Genomic DNA, 21,057 nt, shown 5'->3' on the forward strand with positions numbered 1-21,057 from the left:
ACTGAGCTTTGTTTATTAATGCCTCAAATATTATCCAAATGACTTCACAGCAAAGGAACCCTCACGTTGATAATGGCTTTTAAAACTAGGTAGCAGGGAAATCCTGGAATTCCGTGGCATATATTCCTTAAGGGCCAAGACAGTCTAAGAATAGCTGCAAGATGATCACAAAGTATTCATTCAGTATTCACTAAGGATGAGGGAACATTTAACTGCCTCAGACTTTGAGTTTTAAAAGAAAATCAGTGCTAAGCTTTTGTGAGTTACTCAGCACTGAATCTTATTTATTATTTGTGGCAACCAAAGAAAATACTCTACTAAGGCACAATAGGTATGGTTTAATTTTCTCTCCAAATCATATATCCCTTACGAAAAAATTACTGCAGTTTTTCTGCAGTCATACTGTAATAGGAAATGGCCTTCCCCAAACTGTTCCAACAAAGTTGGAAGCATAGCATTGTCTTGGTAAGTCCCCTTCAACATACCAAGACATTTTGGACAATGCTATCCCTGGCATCTGCAGTTTTTTTGAAGTAATCCTGCTGTTTTTTGGACATGAAAAAACTGCAATACTGCACTTTTACTGCAGTATTACTGCACATTTACTGCAGTTGTACTGCATTTGTACTTCACTGTACTACAGTTGTACTGCAGTTATTTTTGTACGGAAGTACAAATGCAATAAAGCTGCAGTACATTGAAGTACAACTGTAGGTTTGCAATATAAAAAAAAAAGTGCAGTAAATGTGCAGTAAAACTGCAGTACAGTGAAGTACAAATGCAGTACAACTGCAGTAAATGTGCAGTAATACTGCACTAAAAGTGCAGTATTGCAGTTTTTTCATGTCCAAAAAACAGCAGGATTACTTCAGAAAAACTGCAGATGCCAGAGATAGCATTGTCCAAAATGTCTTGGTATGTTGAAGGGGACTTACCAAGACAATGCTATGCTTCCAACTTTGTTGGAACAGTTTGGGGAAGGCCATTTTCTATTACAGTATGACTGTGCCCCAGTGCACAAAGCAAGGTCCATAAAGATGTGGTTGGGTGAGTTTGGTGAGGGAGAACTTGACTGGCCCGCACAGAGCCCTGACCTCAAACCCATCTAACACCTTTTGGATGAACTGTAAAGGAGATAGCAAGACAGGCCTTCTTGTCCTACATCAGTGCCTGACCTTACAAATGCTCTACTGGATGAATGGGCAAAATTTCCCACAGAAACACTCCAAAATCTTGTGGAAAGCTGTTATAGCTGCAAAGGGGGCAAACTACATTTCAATGTTTATGTATTTAGAATACAATGTCATAAAAGTCCCTGTTGGTGTAATGGTTAGTTGTCCCAAAACTTTTGTGCATATAGTAAGGGGTGTAACTAGAAAACAGAGTGTGGAAACTGCCCTGAGGCCCCCAACTTCAACAGCTGGTCTGTGCCATCATTTCCCCTAAACAACTTGTGTGTGCCTGCTTTGCCCCCCCTCCCGACATACACATATGGCACACATATGTAAACTAACAAAAATTACACACACTTAGAATGAATGGGTACGTGTGTGTTAGTATGACACACACATTATCTCACCTCACTTACACATCCATGCTCACACACAAACACCTACACATCCATGCTCACACATAAACTATGAAACATCCATGCTCACATACACACAATTGCACCTCCATACTCACACACAATTACACATCCATACTCACACACACAATTACACATCTATAATTACACACACAATCCATGCTCACACAAACAATTATACATTCATGCTCACACACACACAATTATACATTCATGCTCACATACACAAGTATATATCCATACTCACACACACAATTACACATGCATGCTCACATACATACATATATATAAAAACACATATACATACACCCCACCTGCCCCCGCTTAACTCTCACAGCTCCTGCTGCTTTCTCTCCGGCTGCTCGCATACTGTATGGGTAGCCTCTGTTTCACCACAGGGTCATGTGATGCACCGTGACCCTGATACGTTCCTGTCTCCCTGTGCCAGTTCAAAATAGTTTAGAAAGGGCCATTCCAACCTAGAATGGTGTGTTCCAGGTCAGAAGGGCTCTTTCTAAACTATTTGGTATGAATAGAATGAATCGGTATGAGGAAACAGAAACAAGGGGTTGCAGGGGTCATCCCGGTCCCCCTAGAAGCACAGGTCACACTATAGAAGCCCCGGCAGAAGTACCACCCAGCAGCAGCGGAGGTTGTCTGCGCGCATTGCACAGACCTCCACCGGCTGCCCCACCAGACACCATGGAGTCTGAAGCACAGGGGACCAGTCTAGGTCCCACTGGTAAGTCGGGGGAGTAAGAGTGGCATGAGGGGGTATAATGGTTTTCTGGAGGCAGAGTGGCATATAGGGGTGTATAAAGGCATATCAGGGAGGCAGAGTGGCATATAGGGGTGTATCTGCGTGTATCTGCGTGGAGAGTGGCAAATTGGGGGCTAAAAGGCATATCTAGGGGGGCAGATGTGCATAACTGAGGCAGCGTGGCAAATAAAAAGAAATAAAAACAAAAATTTTTTTTCTCAATCATAGTTTTTATTAACTATTAAAAAATTGTGAAAGTGAATTAATATTTACTAGTAAAACTGTTTTCCTATAGAGTAGTCTTATATTCAGGCTTTTTCTTTTATTCCTAAATTCATATTCAAGCTTTGGGGGGGTCGTCTTATAATCAGGTTCATCTTTTAATTGTTCAAATACGGTATATTCCTGATCTTGTAAAAAAAAACAAACCATGATATTTTTCCCTTGTGTGCTATAAAGTAATATTAACACATGTACAAAGTGGCAGCACATAAGTACATGCATCGAAATCACTGATAAATAAATAAATAATAAAATGATTACTATTTTTTTTACTTCTTACCTAATTAGGAGAGGTTTCAGAGTGGTGTTAAGCAGTAAATTAGTGCAGCTTAAGTATTCTGAAAACACATTAGCAGTGAAAAGAAGGCAAACTGAGAACAACACTAAAACACATCATGTTCCAATTTAGCTCAAGTGTTTTACTAGGCTTCTAGGCTGCAAATGGACTCTGTTACATAAACTGTCAATATGAAGAATACATAAAAACAATTTATACCTTGTGCTCGCAATGTTGACAAAAACAAAATCAGATCACATGCCCACTTCACAAGTGTCCTTTCAGATGGACAGTCCTTCTTAGATCCAAATGCCTGTGTTCTACAGTGTGTCTGTAAAGATTGTGTATTACTGCATTGCACTCTCCCATACTATCAGGGCTGGATTAAGGAGCACATGGAGCAATTACTCCAGGACCACAGTCAGAGTGGTAGGAGGCCCAGAGCCCCCATTTTGTAATAGTAGCCTGAGCTCCTCAAACTAGAGTGTCCACATGTCCCGGATTCCCCGGGACAGTCCCGCAATGGGACTTTAAGTCCCGGGTCCTGGGCAGCCTCAATTAAGAGTCTGAGTGAAGGAGGTCTCAGCCAATCAGGAGAGACTTCTCAACTCTCCTGATTGCCTGAGCGTTCAGAAGCTGAGTCCCTCCTTCACACCAACTCAGAGTAAGCTGCAGCCAGAACCAGGTATGTGTGTTTGCTTGTGTGTATTTGACTGTGTTTGTCAGTTTGTCTCAGTGTTTGGCTGTGTGACTGTATTTGTCAGTTTGTCACAGTGTTTGGCTGTGTTACTGTGTTTGTCTGTTTTTGTGACTGTGTTTGTCTCTTTGTGTGACTGTGTGTGTAATGTCTGGTAATAGAGGAGTTAATGCTCTGAATCTACTCATGCCTGGTATTAGATGGGGTTACCATTCTATATCTACTCATATCTGTAAGGATAAAATGTATTTTACGTGTATGTGACGGTGTGCATATGCAAATCAGTGTATAAATGGTATAAATAAACACGAAGAATGGATGGAAGAAAGAGGGTACAAAATTAGTTTAGAGTTTTAGAGTTAAGGTTAAGGATTCTAGTGGACTGGTTAAATAATCTTAATTAAATTAATTACATTTATTAATGATCTTCATTAAATCAAAACTTTAGTGAGTCTTAGGCATTGTGAGAAATGGCAGGCGGAGGCTCACCAAGTCTCACACAAAATAAGCTCACTCTGTAAAATGCTCAGATGTGGCACAACAGTGTCAGATAAACCACCAATGTTTAAGATTACATTTTCCTGTAATTAAAGTTTGATATTAATGCCTGACAAATATCTATACTAACCATATTTTTTATCTTTCTGTAACACACAAAAGCATATTATTTAGGATGTTTGACATCCTAACCATTGACTAATGTTTTTCCTTTCTGTATAATAAAAATGTTTTTAAAAAAACCATAAAAACAATGTTAAATAAAGCAGTCACAATGAAATTAATGGATCCCCTGTCTGCTTTGCTCTTATATAGGCTCTCTTCATTACGAGTCTGCTTTTTTTTCCTTTGAACGATGGAGCAGAGCCATTGGACAGGCTCTCAGCATTATGTGACAGGAGTGAGCTGATTGGACAAACGAAGATCAGGTCACTCAATGTCCCTCCTTTTGGCGAGATTCTCCTCCTCTTAGTGTAGTTAAAATGACGGCCGCGGTGACAGAACGAATGAACAAAGATTTTCATATCACGCACATTCATTTTTTGTTTCTTTTGTCCAATGTTACATTTGTTTGTTTGCTATTCAGACAAATGGACGAAATGGTAACATTTGGCACAAAAACGCATTCGCCGAAAAAAGTGAATGCACAAGTTTATTTAAAGCCATGACTGCAAACTCTACCACCAACTCTCCCTTTATTGAATAGATTCCAGCTTGTCTCCAATAACTCATTCTTGTCCTATTGTTAGGTCACTGATTTTGTTGATTGGCTCACTCCGTTTTTATAAGGATGGGAACAGAAAATAATCTCAGCCTTTATGAGAGGAACGTTTAAACTAATATCTTGATTATATAGATACTATATAAATATCTTGACATTTCAGAGGTAGCATATTCTGAAATGGACTGAGAATGAAAATCAGCCCTGTCCTCTAGATACACACGGCCACGTGCTACACTAAATGCTACAGGGCCAGATCAGCTGCCCAAGCAATAAAAAATGTATATGAGACATACTGGGCCTATGTATATTTTATACACATGTACAAAACATAATGTTCATACATCCTCCAAGTTTATGCTTGTGCTGTAATTTACATCATATTAACCATATTAGTAATCACTAAAGGCAGGCAGCCATTTACCCTGATTTCTAGAGAAATTCAATTTCAACATACCCAAAATTGTAATACTAACATAAAGAGAAAATATGGTGTCTACTACTAAATACTGTCTGATTGAGATGTGCTAACATGTTAACTATATTACGAGATTATCTGCACCACATTAAGGGCCGTTGATATAACACTAGGGTGACCACTCAGGCTATGTGGCAGGTGCTGGGGTGGAATTGCTGCCTCTTTAACATATGCATATATTTTTTAACAATAGTAAAAGTAAAAACTCATACATTTTTTTGATTCTGTTGTCTTCATTTGTTTTGCTTCTAGGATATATACTTGGCTTCCTTTGGGATTAATCTGTCCATTATTCTTGATTTTAAAACAAAGTAATCTTTTTATGTTTCAGTTGCAAGCTTTTATCACTTCACATATTTTTGATATCTAGTGTCACTATCCATATTCTTGTTAACAAAACTGGAGACTTTTTTTTGTTAATCAGTCTTGCAGTTTAACAACCCTGAACAAATTAAATTAATCTCCTTGGTTTCTAAATTAATTTTCTCTCCCATTTTCCTTTAGTGAAATGTGATGAAACTTAAGCTCGTAACCATCTTTTCTCAAACACATTTACTAATAAAATCTGTACACAGCTCCATTAATGCTAGCAGCCTAAATGTACCCATAAACTTTTCCTGTAAATAACAGCCCTGATTGCAAAACTATTCAGTCTTAACATAGTTTTTCACAATACAGTTGTTGTTTTTATGATAAAATCAATAGTCACAAGACGGAAATAAATGTGAGGTCAATTAGTACAAAATTAAACTATATAGAAATACATCACATGTATCTTTTTTAGTACTCAAGTTCCCTTATTCATTTTTCCATTCACTTTGTTTTCAATGTCCTCCATACCTATATTATATCTCATGTTTGTCTTTCCACTGTCCATGTCACCTTAACTCATGAACAAAGCTGGTAACTTGCTGGGTTTCATGCAGAGTCTTCAAGGAAGAACTCAGGGAATCCAACCTTGCGATGTTACTAAGTATGCTCATGAAATTATGCCTTCTTCGTCAAGATCAGCTACCTCTTTCCTCTTCCGTTTTTTTCATAGTAACTCCTTTCCCACTTAATACCATACATTTTACCATCATCTTCTCCCAACAGGTTCTATTTTCAAACACCTCCTGCATGCAAAATAGCTTGGGGCCGAGGAAGAGGCTAATGAAGGGATTCTGCAGACCCCCACCTGCATTTGCAAAAGCAACACCACAAATATTTAAAGGGACCATGCCGCTATCATATGCATTAAAGTGCAGATGGGTCCTGTTAAATTCTATACTACTCCTATTACCACTTCTGAAAACTGGGGTTTATTCACTATACTGTGATTTAAAGGTGAGACTTACCTTACCGTGCATCCAGGCTGTTTCTCTTGGGGGGAAAAAACTGATTAACGCACAGTTTAGTGACATAACTATACATTGTGCGGGGTGAGCTCATGCCTTTTCAATTGGGAATCTCCCCAGAGCAGTCCAATCATAAAGCATAATTACGATGGTGAAAATAGATGTTTCATCGCAACTTACCAGCAACTCTTGGTTTACTCAGTAAACCCCAATATGGCAGTACATGTGTGGGTTTTAACTACAAATATTCCATATGACAGCTGAACACGAAAATCAATTCCCAATGTTGAGGAATAAAGACTTGGATTCTTTTCAAATTCTAGTAATGTGTTTCATTTGCATCTGTCTTGCACCTGGGCAACTGGGACACAGTATGCTATTTTTCCAATCTACAGTAATCTGGCACGGGGCTGCGTTTATACATCTGATATTTTTTTCAGTGGCTTTTCTACCTCTGGGACAAGTTCAGATGCTAATTTGGAACAACTGGTCTATTAATAAGAGTATTCTTGCTACATAATTACTGTCATATCAGGAAAACATTCCAAATTATCTTTTATCTGCATTTATATCGTTATGGAAACATGCATGAGAGTTTAGCTTAAAAATACTTCAAATTTAAAAGTGCAAACACCTTGCTGTGCTTCGATACTATAGTAAGTACTATAGTACTGTAGTAAGTCAGGACATCTGAATGTTTGTGTTGTCATCCATGGCTCCACCGACATACAGGGATTCACCCTATGGAAAAAATTGTTTCCTCCCCTTTCCAGCAGGCACAGTGCACGCTAAAATGCTGATGACCCTAATATAAGTATTGCAGCCAAGACATAAGCTAAGTAGTCAGGATTACCCTGCTAAATGGGACTCTTGGCAAAGTAGCTTTAACTTCTTCAAAGGAAGTTTGTTATTTTAAATCCTCTTTTAAATGGAGTACATACTATTTACTATCATGAAAGATGCTTCCCTGTCCCATGGAAGAAAAATGACAGTGGATCATAAAATTACAACAAAAGTGATGTAAACAATTACATATAAATAATGAATAATTATGGTCTATTCACTAAATGTCCAGTGAATCTAAGTTGGCAGACCAAAAGTACAAATAGCAAACTCATCATTCTCAACTTCTTCAAAGTCACAATTAAACACCAAAAACAATGTAGCTTGAAATGCCCTGCCACATGCCATGTGAGCATAATCCAGCTGTTGGCCGCTGGGCATAAGGTGTCAGAGTCGCCTCGTCATTGCCAGTATGGCCGTGGCACCAAGACAGATTTTGTGGAAATTATGGTCTTAAGGCAGAAGGGCAGCAATAATTGTACTAGTCAAAGAGAGTGTACCAATTTACAAAAAGTTGAACAAAAAATTTGTATGTTACTTTAAAATGAATGGTGCTTGCTCATTAAGAATTCAGCACCCAACTATCCACAAAGAGAGAAAAAAAAAGAGAGAAAATAACATCCCTTTTTTAACTTGCTGGCTGTAATGCAACACTTGGGAAGCACGTTTCAGCTAAAAGATGATTCGTGGCCACATTTATATGTTTCATTTTTTAAATCTGCATCAGGTTTATCTAGGAATTAACTGACAAGTTCTTGCATGGCGGCTCCCAAGCCCTTGACATCTGTCAAGATCAACTTGCAAGCACTCTCATGGTGACTTGCAAGCTCTGTCTTTTAATGCAGTGGTTGGAAGCTATACTGAGCCGGTACAGCCTCCATGGTGTATCAAATATCTCCCTTGTAAACAACCAACTAAGCAGAAGGACACCAGGGGGTGATTGCCCAAAAGATGGACTGCCATTTCCCTGGCCCTGCTAACATAGGCCTAGTCGACCTGGACCACAATACGTCATTCATTGTATGCACTGCTTTTGTGTCAATATGCCAGGTCCTTTTAATACATTTGGAAAGACAGCAAAACCATAAAGAGTCTAAATTATATTATTTAACATAATTAACAGTATAATATACTATCTGCCAAATCCTACAATGGTATCAGAACACATGTGGTCCAAGACAAAAGATTGCATGGACCATATGAAGAAGATACACCACCTTACTGACTTCTCTACATATTGGATAAATCTGGCATAGACATTTTCTATAGCTACATTTAAAGAGACATGAACTTAAGCCTAAACACAGAAACAGGCTGACAAGTGACACAGTACATTCAGATGTAGGAAAACCGGAGAAATGCAGCAGAAGGTATACTGAAATCTATCTTTTATTGAGATATACACTTTCTTTAATGTATCTGAGGTTCAATACATTTTAACTGAATAATTACTATTATGCTGTAAATCCAAAAATGGCCCCTTAGTACTACTTTCATACTTACTATCTTGTCTATTATTTATGTGAATTGTAATATTATGTTATAAAAATCTAATAGTATTATAAAATGTCTGAGCTTCTTTCATATGCATTCTTTTTTCTTTTTTAAAACTATGTCTCCATTATGGCTCCAATGAGCTCTTTAACTACTCATAATTGCCCTAGAAATGGCATAGTGATCTGGATCATTTAATCTTTTAGATCTTTAAGAAACAACAACATTTCCTCATGGTTCCTTTGTGACATTAGATGGAAACGTTTTCTCCTTTGGCAGATACACTTCATAAAACATAACAAATGCATTTTGTCCTTATGTACATTGTGGGGGTTGACTTCTGCTCTAGTTGAAACTATTTGTCAATATAATACCTTGTATTGTTGTTCCTTAGGGAAATGGCTGGACCACAATTTACTAACCTCTTAATTAAATACCTTGCTAAAGTAATGCAGTTGGACGAAGGAAGAGAGTCTAACATTCTGAATGTATAATTATGTATTATTCAATTTCCTAGTATGTTGCCTTAAGACCGTCTGGCTGCCATTAATGAGTGGCGGGCAGAAATCTCTTAAACTAGTTATATTAATGGGTCGGCATGTGAGCTTCAATTTTTGCCTCTGCCAACACAGATATCTATTCTGTTCCCTTGTGGTAAGGCACAGTTCTTTAGGAGAAATATCACAAACTGGCGCACTATCCATGACTAGGCCCTTTGCAGATGGCAACCAACTAGCGATGACACTTTACTTTACTTGTATTGTGACAAATTTTAATAATTTCTCTTTGCGACTGCCAAGTTTATCCACTTTCACTAAATGCTAGGCAGCTCTGAACTTCATCAATGACTATTACTTAGAATTGGTCGCATTTGTTTCTCTGAATGCATAGGTGTTGAGTTTACCACAGCTCCTGTCACATTTTCTGTCACATTTTCCCAGCTGAACATTCATCTGGTAATTTGGTCCTAATAGGCTATTAATCACCTGTCAAAGCAATCCCACTGAGATAGAATGTGCCCTGGCAGAGACGAACGGAGAGGCGGAGATAAGAGGGACAACTGGCAGAAAGTGACAGGGAAGGGGGAACACACAGGGTGAGAAATACAACACGGTATCTGAAATACACAGGAAAAAAACCTTCTTAATGTGACAGACATAGAGTGAAGGAAAGTTCAGAAACTAAAAGTATGGATTGGGTCTTGAAGGTCCTTTTAGATTTATGTGTATTCTGCAAAGTCTACAAATGACTATGTGGCAAGGATCTCAGAATCCAGTCTCGAGAACTTTCTTCAGAATGTCCTCGCAGGACCAACAGTGAATCAATCAGTGATACAGTAATTTGACAGATCCATCTGTGCAGATCAGAGTGCCACCTGTGCTCATGTTTTAATAAGTACTGAGAACTCCTAAGAAATTGCTATAAAAACGCATTGGCTAAAGAGCCTATAGAAAGACATTTTCTTCTAGGCCAGGCAAGTCTTTTGCAGTGCAGAAAGAATGCAGCCTCTAGGTCAGTGGCCATAAACAAATTTAAATATGACGATTTACATTTTTTGAGGCTGGAAAATGTTCTTACCATACCATGCTCAATCAGGTAGGTGGTTGCAGGAGCAAATGTAGACATATTTAAACAACAAATGCCAGTGTATAGTACAAAATCTACACATTGATGTATCATATAATGTAGTGTCTCTTAGTGTATACACCATCCTAGTCAGATGTTAGGGGCTTGGGAGTCACCATGCAAGAACTTGTAAGTTAATGCCTAGATAAACCTGATGCAAATTTTAAAAATAATACATATAAATCTACCAGGATAATAAATCATAAACCAATGCTTAGGACAGAGTACGGAGACCCTGGTCGTGAGGTGCTGTCTTGAGTAATGTTTAGGACACCATATACACTCACTGGCCACTTTATTATGTACACCTGTTCAATTGCTTGTTAACACAAATAGCTCATCAACCAATCACATGGCATTTAGGGATGTAGATGTGGTCAGGACAACTTGCTGAAGTTCAAACTGAGCTAGGATTTACAGAGAATGGTCCGAAAAAGAGAAAATATCCAGTGAGCGGCAGATGTGTGGACGAAAATGCCTTGTTGATTTGTTGATGTCAGAGGAGAATGGACAGACTGGTTCGAGATGACAGAACTCATTCGAGGCAACAGTAACTCAAATAACTCAAACAACCAAGGCATGCAGAATACCCTCTCTGAACGCACGCAACACGTCAAACCTTGAAGCAGATGGGCTACAGCAGCAGAAGACCACACCGGGTGCCACTCCTGTCAGCTAAGAACAGGAAACTGAGGCTACAATTCGCACAGGCTGACAAAAATTGGACAATGGAAGACTAGAAGAACGTGCTGGTGGTGGTGGTGGTGGTATAATGGTGTGAGGGACATTTTCTTGGCACACTTTGGGCCCCTTAGTACCAACTGAGTATGGTTGAAACACGACAGCCTACCTGAGTATTGTTGCTGACCATGTCCATCCCTTTATGACCACAGTGTACCCATCTTTTGATGGCTACTTCCAGCAGGATAATGCACCATGTCACAAAGCTCAAATCATCTCAAACTGGTTTTGTGAACATGACAATGAGTTCACTGTAGTCCAATGGCCTCCACAGTTACCAGATCTCAATCCAAATGAGCACCTTTGGCATGTGAGGGAAAGGGAGATTCGCATCATGGATGTAAAGCCGACAAATCTGTAGCAACTGCGTAATGCCATCATGTCCATATGGACCAAAATCTCTGAGGAATGTTTCCAGCACCTTGTAGAAAATATGCCATGTAGAATGAAGGCAGTTCTGAAGGCAAAAGGGGGTCCAACCAGATACTAGCAAGGTGTACCTAATAAACTGGCCAGTGAGTGTATATATATATATATATATATATATATATATTTCCAAGAGCTATACCTACCATAATGAAGTAGTCATAAGAAGGTTATAAGACCTTCCAACTTTTCATTATAGATATCTATTGAGAGAAGCTTTCCAGCCAAAACAGGATGCCTGTAGGTTTCTTCATAATATACATTAAAGACAGTTAGTTAAAATATTCAAGTTAACTCAAATACTCCTGATTAAGTGAATAAACCTCTAACATAATGGAGGTAGTTTGACATCATCTCACCTTTACTGACAGGGCAAGAAACAGGAGGTATATGTGTTTCTATTAATAATGGCAAGGTTTCTAGACAATTAGTTTGAGCGGCTGAATTTCTAAAACTACTCTTTTCACATATATAATTATGAATTTTAATGTATTTCTCCTTTCACAGAATACCACAGAGCAGAATATGTTTATATGCTAAAAATAAATGTAACTGTTGCCAGGGGTTCATTAACTGAATGTTGTGTTTCTGTGCTTTTCATTACAGATATTAAATACAAAACTCAGATCAACGGATTTGGGTGCCTCCTTAAGTACTAATAATATATATACCGTACATATACAGAACAACCACTTTCCTTCAGCACTGTAATGCATACACTAACAGTTGTTCAAGGCGTTAGCATATCTCAATATGCTTTCTCTGCTTTCTATGTACTAACTTTCAAGAAGTACCTTTATACTAAGATGGCCAGATTTTTTTAACATACAATAAAAGTACACAGTTAATACATACAGAGCTCCAGGTATTAGATCTGGGGACATATTTGTCCATATGGACCAAAGTCTCAATCAGGGAACTATCTCCAGGAAACAGGGACATATTGGTGACAGAAAGACAGGGTCCAAATATTTGACAGGGACCCAAACCAGCTCTCCCTGGTTCCCCACAACTAGAGGGATGATTAGGCAAAGAGGATTTTAATGGACTGAAAATAATGGAGTATGTTCTAAAGGGAGGACAAAAAAGGAAGTTGAAGAAGAAAGTGCACATATACATAATAATAATACATAATAATATAGGAAAATTGCATATGCAAGAAATGTAGCAGTATAAATGTCCACCTGCTCACCTTATAAGATTTTAACTTTTGATCCTTATGTAATCACAAATAAGAGTGTAAGGACTTTATTATTTTGAGGGTAAATCTGGCTCAGGTCATGGGCAGCTAGACAAGGTCACTCGAGGGTCTGGTTCTACCACCTCTATTAGTATTTGGACAGCTAATAGCAGACGATTCTACTAAACTTGCTAAGCTGGTCAGTTAGTGCATTCTTTGTGATATCAGAGTTCAAGAACTCAAGCTCACATCAACTGCTTCAAGGTCTACCCATCTAACCTTCCAGCAAAATTTAACAAAAACCTATCAGAAAAAACTGATCTTTACTTTTTTTCAGCTAAGATCCCGGGGCAGATTAGTGGAGGTTTTGATCTATACAGTATATATACAGTATGTGTGTATTCTTTTACTACAATTGCTTTACCCCTTTACACTTTTAAAGTCTCACGCAAGATATCTAAGGTATCATAGTGATGCATTTTGTATGATTAACAGCGAAGTATGTTACAGTTATAGGCTTATGGAATCAGAAATAATACACAACAATGGCTCTGCAGCAGTATGCTAAATTAAGCCCTTATAAATATGCTCTGACTGTTTTTATAGAGGTAATCTTAATATAAACAAATAATGACTCGATTAACTATAATGTTACAATCAGCTATAACATGAATTTACATTTTTTAATGCATTACATTGATGTCATAATTCCAGCAGGGATAGCTTAGTGACTAATTAGCAAAGTCAGGTATATATATTCCTTTTCTCCATCTTTTCATTCCTCCTCTAATGTAAAAATGTAGGTTTACTTTATATATGACTATGACATTGATCAATGTTATGACAATAGTATTTTTCTTATTTCTAACCCCTGGCAATAGCACTCTGGGACAAACTGGGATGTCTACAGCTCAAAACACTACATACCATTTTTATACTATATGCTTGAAGTTGTACACACTACAAATGCTGGTTGTGAAATTCACTTAATTTTTTTTAATAAAAAGCATTATACCACATGCTTACTTTAAAAGTGCTTCCATCTGTATGTTTTTGCTTTGATGCCCTTTTTTAATTTATGCCACGCATTTGCTAGAAGTGGATATGTTCTGCAAGCTTCAAGCAAGTTATCAGAAGGGAAAAATGACTACATTCTTACGAATCTCCGAAAATTAGGTTGATCCCCAGACAAAAATGCAAAACCGACAACATTTTGTTACATTTTTTTCATTCGTTTGCCTGCTATATATGTGTCATCTATCCCTCTCATGCATTTTCTGGGATGGTTGCCACATATTACAAGATGTTGCTTTATCTGGGGTTCCACAGGCTTAAACCAGCTATGATTACCATTTTTGGCAGTATTTCCAGTAAATTTGGTTAAGACTCAAAGTGGTTACACGTGTTAAGCATTATACAGACAGGGTGCAAAAGGTTACCTACAGCAAAAGACAAAAAAAGGCTATAGTTAACAAATGCAATGCCAGACTCTCAAATTAAGCTTTTAATACTATCTTTAAAAATCTCAACCAAAAAAAAGAAAAATAAAGATCCCAGGGGTTCTGTGGGCCTTAAGCTACTTCTACTGGGAGGCTGTCCCACATATTCACCACACCCTCAGTAAACTAACTTTTCCTTACACTAAGTAAAACTGTATTTTATTAATTAAAAATATAAATGTCAGAGGTCCTGTGGACCTGAAGCGTCTTCTGCTGGGAGGCTGTTCCACATATCCACCACCCCCTCAGTAAAGTAAATCTTCCTTACATTAAGTAAGTCTTTATTACATTAAATGAAAGTACAAATCTCAGGGGTCCTGTCGACCTCAGGCTTCTTCTGCTGGGAGGCTGTTTCACATATTCACCACCTCAGTAAAGTAAATCCTTACATTAAGTAAAACTTTATCACATTAATTTAAAGTACAAATTTCAGAGGTCCTGTGAACCTCAAGCTTCTTCTGCTGGGAGATTGTTCCACATAATCACTGCCCCCTCAGTAAAGTAAGCCTTCCTTATAGTAAGCCTTTATAACATTAAATAAAAGTAAAAATCTCAGGAGGAGCATAAATACTATGCAAATAACAATTAACCATTTCACAGTCTGTAAGAAAAGCTGTGCATTAATTTACCGCTACAGAAAAGCAATGATTACATTTTAGAGCAGCTTCTAATGCAAGCACTGAGTACACTACACGCCCCTCCCCTTTCTTCTTTTGTTTTGTTTGCTATGCAGCAGAAACTGTCTCATGTACGGACCTCTCCTCCCTGCATCAGCCAAGAGATCAGAGGAGATAAGAAAATGGCTGGAGAAGGTAAGTGGCAGGGGGAGGGGCAGGGGCAGACAGAATTTATTTCCAAATTTTGTCCCAAATTGAATACACCTAAAAACAAAACATGAAATCAGTCCAAAATTATTTTGGACCTTCTGAATTTAGGTGTACTTCATATATAAATATGACATTAATCAATGATATGACAATATAGTATTTTTCTTTTTTTTTTAACCCGGGGCAATAGCACTCTGGGACAAACTAGGATATCTACAGCTCAAAACACTACACACTGTTTTTATACTAAATGTACACACTACAAATGCTGGTTGTGAAATTCACTTTTATTTTTTTTATAAAAAGCAATCTACAGATTACTGAAGCAGATCCAAAGGCCCCCAGGTGTAGGACCTGGGAAGTGGTCCCATTTGTCTCTGCCAAAGATTAGCCCTGTACAGGAAGACACAACTAGACATGAAGTGATGCTCAGCAAAGTTAACTTGTTATTCATTTTAAAATGTGGTGCTATTCCAATGAAAAACAGAGAACCAAAGTGAGATTTGATCCAGTAGAGAAAAACCATATGTAAGTTACTTACCTGTTCATGGTGCTCAATGCCCATGCTTATTGTATTCACAAGAATGGCGATCATGATTCCTCTGTTGAAATATTTGCTGTCAACTATTCCTCTAAGTTTCACTCTTATTTCCACATAGAGACTTTCACAAAAGCCTTCATCGCCATCTTCTTCTTCCTCCTTGTCCAGTTCAGAAGTGCTGTCACCACTCCTGCTTCCCTTCTCACTAGCCTGCCCCTGATCCCCCTCTCGGCTTGACTTAGTGCTATTTGGTGCAGAGAGCTTTCGTCCATCCTCCCACATAGCTTTGGAACATTGAGGGCAATTGGAAAGATCAGAAGTCAATGTCATAGCAATAGGCTGAACAATAGCATGAGGGGTATAATCCAACTGGCTGTGCTTCTGGCAAACCCCTAGAGGAACATAAAAAATTAGGTAGTTATTTTAAAACACCAGAAAAAAACAACATTCTTCAATATATGCTTGACACCTAGGCATACTCCAAATTCTGAAAGGTATTAGGCACAGAAGCTATATCAGAATCCATAACATGAGTTAAATAAAATGATATAATCCTTATAAATAAAATATACTTTGAATATAGTTTTATGTTCTAAGAAAGCAAGTATGGCTAAATTGTTAGCTGTATGTGCATTAAAACATTTTGTCAGCATGTTTTTATAGTGACTTGGGTTTACTTATTCTCTGGTGTAAAAGTTGTAATGCACTTTTGCAAAGAGTCTGGTTACCGGATGGGGGACTCCTGTGCACAATGGGCTCAGTTGGCTTTTGCAGAGATTAATAAAGCATGGTTTCTGGTTTAATAACCTGTCTAAAATCAAATACTTACGTGTAGAAACTAGACAACGAACGGTAAAAAGGTATAATTGAAGCTAATGGAATCATTTGTGCTTAAGTAATTTAATGTGGTCCATAGAATAAAAGCGTAAGTTAGAATGATATATGTTAGATTTACTAGACAATCATGTCTTAAGGGGTTATTCGTGCCATCATATGCACTTTAACCCCTTAATGACAAGACTGTTTTTACTTGTAGTACACTTTGGGGCAAAGGCTGTTTAAGCATTTTTGCGGTGTCGCTATTCAGTTATAATTTTCTTATAGTGTACCCACGCACATTATATTTTTTTTTCACGTCAAGCAGGGCTTTCTTTAGACGCCATTATCTTTATCATATCATCTAATGTACCATAAAAAACTTTATAAAATATGGTAAAAATCTTTTTAAAAAAGGGATTTTTTTAAATTTTATTTATTTAAAATCTGCAAAAGCTAATGAAAAAAAAATGCTAACAAAATTCTGATATTTGCCCTGAGTTTAGAAATACCCAATGTTTTTATGTTTTTTTGGCTTTTTTCTACAAATTATAGGGCAACAAGTACAATTAGCAATTCTTTAAAGTGGGGGTGTGGCCTATATTCGGGGTCTTGCGCCCAGGGCAGGCAGCGGGGTTAGGATACAGATCCCCCGCAGCGGTGCAGGGGACCCGTATCCTACTCTCAGATACGCTCAGACAGCCTCCCCTGCCAGCACTTTCCACGGGGGGGTGCCAGCACGGGAGGTTGTCTAAGCGCATCGTGCGGACGGTCACCGGCTGCGGAGGTTGTTTACCCGCATCGCCGCAGCCGGTGACCGTCCGCACGATGCGTTTTACCTCTGCCCCCAAGACTTACCAGAGCAGACTCCCGGGTGTCTTGCGGGGCCGGTGGGGGACATCTACGCAATACGCGTATACAACTTCCAGTGCCGGCATTGGGTATTTTCTAAACAGAGTCTGCTCTGGTAAGTTGGGGGGGCAGAGTGGCAGCATATCTCGGGGGGGGGCAGTGGCAGCATATCTCGGGGGGGAGGAGAGAGTGGCAGCATATTTTTTTGGTGCTTTTTTAAAGAAAAAAACTTTTTCTTTAAAAAAGCACCAAACTTTTAGGGTGCAGCCTATATACGAGGGCGGCCTATATCCGAGCCAATACGGTATATATATATATATATATATATTTATTTATTTATATTTCTACATGTTACCATTTTTTTAAAAATGTATTTTACTAATCACAATGTGATTTGTAAGCTGGGCTCTACTGACTTGCATGTGCCTGCATTCAACTTGTGGAGAGAGCTGGACAGACCCTCTATGAACTTGTTAGCTTTTCAGTTGGCGCCGCCATCTTATGAGTGGCAGCGTTTGTGGTTGGTCTTTAGAGCAATGACAGGGCGATTTGGGGGGGTTTGCTGGGTGCCTCGTTATCAAGGCATGTCAGCTACACCGATTACGCTTAGGAAGTGATTGCTGATCGCTTTCTAAGCTCTGTTTTAGCTGACCATCTTTGTTGATTGATTCGGCAGTGGCCATATTTTGGGGGGGGGGCTTTTCTCCCAATGAATGAGGCTTCCGTGGATGCTGTAAAGTTGCGGCTATTGCATCGATTTTGAAGCAGCCTGTACATGTACGGGGATCATCATGAATGCATTGCATTGTATGTACATGTAATGGCTTTGTTGTGATGGGGTTAATGCATTTGATAGCTGACTTGTCCCTGTTTTCTGGTGATCCCCTTGTAAATGCATGGGGGGATTTTGTAGCCATTCTCAATATGCATTTGCCCTTCACAGCCCCTAGCCTATTTTCCAAGCAGGAGATGTGTTTGGCCTTACAGCATTTCCTTTCCTTTCCCTTCATATTACATGGGTTTGTGTACCCAGTAAAACTGTCTTAAAGTACAATGGCTGATAGCAATTCTAGGTGAGTTTAGAGGAAATTAAGGAAATTAATTAATCTTTTGTCATGCCCATGTTATGTGGTATGTTGTGCCCTAAAGAATGATATGAATGGATTGGCCAGGTCATGAATAAAGAGGTACCAATGCTTAATGTGACATCATGATGAGGAATAAACAGTTTTTGTTTTATACTAAATGTTGTGTTATTTGTGTTGCCGAGTACAAGAAATGAGGTATAGTATAGTATAAGTATTCCAGGGCCTCGATCTAACCTTGCTTACTTTCAGTCAGCTCCAATACTGACTCTGTGCCAACCCTGTGCGCATGCGTGAAAAGTACTACCATTAATTTCAATGCTATGAAGGAGGGGGGAGCTGCAGTTTTTACCTGAGGTAAGTGCTTGGGGGTTTTGTTCAGAAGAATGCATAGTAAAGTACTCACAGCCCATGCACAGAGGGGTCTGACTATACATCAGCACTGATAAATTAACCATTTCATTGTTAGTAATATAGTAAATGTGAAGAACCATGTCTGGTCTTCACTGTTATTATTATTATTATATTTATGTGTACCCTGTTTGAATGTGGCTGCAGCTCCGGCCTTCAAAGAGACGATCCTATAATCTGGCTGGGGCTCTTAATCAGCCAGCACAGCCCTGTCTGCCCAGACGGCACCCGCACTACAGGGGGGATAACACAGGTGGGGGAAACCCATTGTATCCCTTAATCCCCTCACCTGATACATCCCCTGTATACCGATGGGATTTGTGAGGGGATGTGGCTGATGGGATTTGTGATGGGATATGGCTGATAGGATTGGGGGTTGGGTTCGGTGCACAGTGAATGGAGATTGTATATAAGTTCTGTGTGTTTGTAATAAAGAGAGTTCTGTTTTAACCTCAAAGCATGAAGTCCTGTCTCATGATTGAGGGAAGTGCTGGTCTGTGACTGCTTTCTTCAGACAGCCACAGCGTGTCCGCTTACTGGGAGAGGGAAGGAGGTGACAGGCGGATGTGTCCAATCTGGGGCACAGGACGATCCGTCACAGCAAGGATATTAATTATCAATACTTGTCTAGAGTTGGTTCAACAGTAACTATTGACATTCCACCTTCACACTCAAGTTCCTTGAATTATGTTCAGTGTGCCAGCGTTGCTACAACCACATCACAGGAAAGACCCTTTTCATTACTTATTTGGATGCTTTATGTTGTAGTTTTTTTTATTCATCATTATTATTTATTATTGATTTAAATTTACATTATATTACATAGCTAAGATTTACACACATTTAATTACTACTTACATTCAGTTGAGTGAAAAAGAAAGTACACCCTCTTTGAATTTTATGGTTTTGCATATCAGGACATAATAAGAATCCTCTGTTCCTCAGCAGTTCTAAGAATTAGGTAACTACAACCTCAGATGAGCAACACATGACATATTACACCATGTCATGATTTATTCAACAAAAATAAAGACAAAATGGAAAAGCCATGTGTCAAAAACTAGGTACATATTATGATTCAATAGCTTGTAGAACCACCTTTAGCAGCAATAACTTGAAGTAATCATTTTCTTTATGACTTTATTAGTCTCTCACATTATTGTAAAGGGATTTTGGCCCACTCTTCTTTACAAAGTTGCTTCAGTTCATTGAGCTTTGCAGGCATTTGTTTATGTGCATTTGTTTATGTGAATTTCCCGCCACAGTATTTTAATCGGGTTGAGGTCTGGACTTTGACTGGGCCATTGCAACACCTTGATTCTTTACCTTTTCAGCCATTCTGTTGTAGATTTGCTGTTGTGCTTGGAATCATTGTCCTGTAGCATGACCCAATTTTGGCCAAGCTTTAGCTGTTGGACAGTTGGCCTCACATTAATAAACCATACTTTTTCTGTCTTTTTCTAATTGTACTTTTATGAACTTTTACAGTTAACATGCTAACTGAGGCCTGTGGAATCTGAGAGGTAACTCTTGTTTTTTTGTAATTTCTCTGAGCATTGGACGGTCTAACCTTTGGGTGAATTTGCTGGGATGTCCACTGGGAAGATTAGCAACTGTCTTGAATGTTTCCCACTTTTGAATAATATTTCTCATTGTAGAATAATACACTTTAAATTGTTTGGAAATGGCCTTACTACTTTTCCCAGATTGATGGGCAGCATTAATTGCTTCTCTAAGATTGTTGCTGATGTCTTTCCTCATTGGCACTGTGTTAACACATACCTGAATGCTCCAGACCAGCAAACTGCAAGAACTTTGGCTTTTACAGAGCAGGTCACAGTTGCTAATGATCAGCTATTCAAGGGCATTTGATTAGCAGAACCTGTCCGTATCTTAATTATTATGGAAGCATTAATGGTGTACTTATTTTATCACACACAGCTTCTCCATTTTGGCTTTATTTTTATGGAATAAATCATGACACAGTGCAATATGTTGTTGTTTATCTGAGGTTGTATTAACCTAATTGTTTAACCTGCTAAAGAATAGATGATTGATATGTCCTGATATGTAAAACC

At 38.6% G+C, this 21,057-nt stretch overlaps 1 protein-coding gene across 1 annotated transcript in view; it reads right to left on the reverse strand.

Moving 5' to 3' along the window:
• LOC149284365 (voltage-dependent T-type calcium channel subunit alpha-1I-like) overlaps positions 1-21,057 on the reverse strand; it is a 222,516-nt gene that overhangs the window by 55,849 nt on the left and 145,610 nt on the right. Inside the window, exon 9 of the mRNA XM_089496792.1 lies at positions 15,816-16,207. Within this exon, the coding sequence (XP_089352918.1) occupies positions 15,816-16,207 (392 nt within the window). The remainder of the gene's footprint in view (positions 1-15,815; positions 16,208-21,057) is intronic.

This window comes from Sceloporus occidentalis, unplaced genomic scaffold, assembly GCF_023333645.1.
Source record: "Sceloporus occidentalis isolate IW3139 unplaced genomic scaffold, rSceOcc1.0.p SCAF_94, whole genome shotgun sequence".
In the NCBI taxonomy this organism is placed as follows: Eukaryota; Metazoa; Chordata; class Lepidosauria; order Squamata; family Phrynosomatidae; genus Sceloporus; species Sceloporus occidentalis.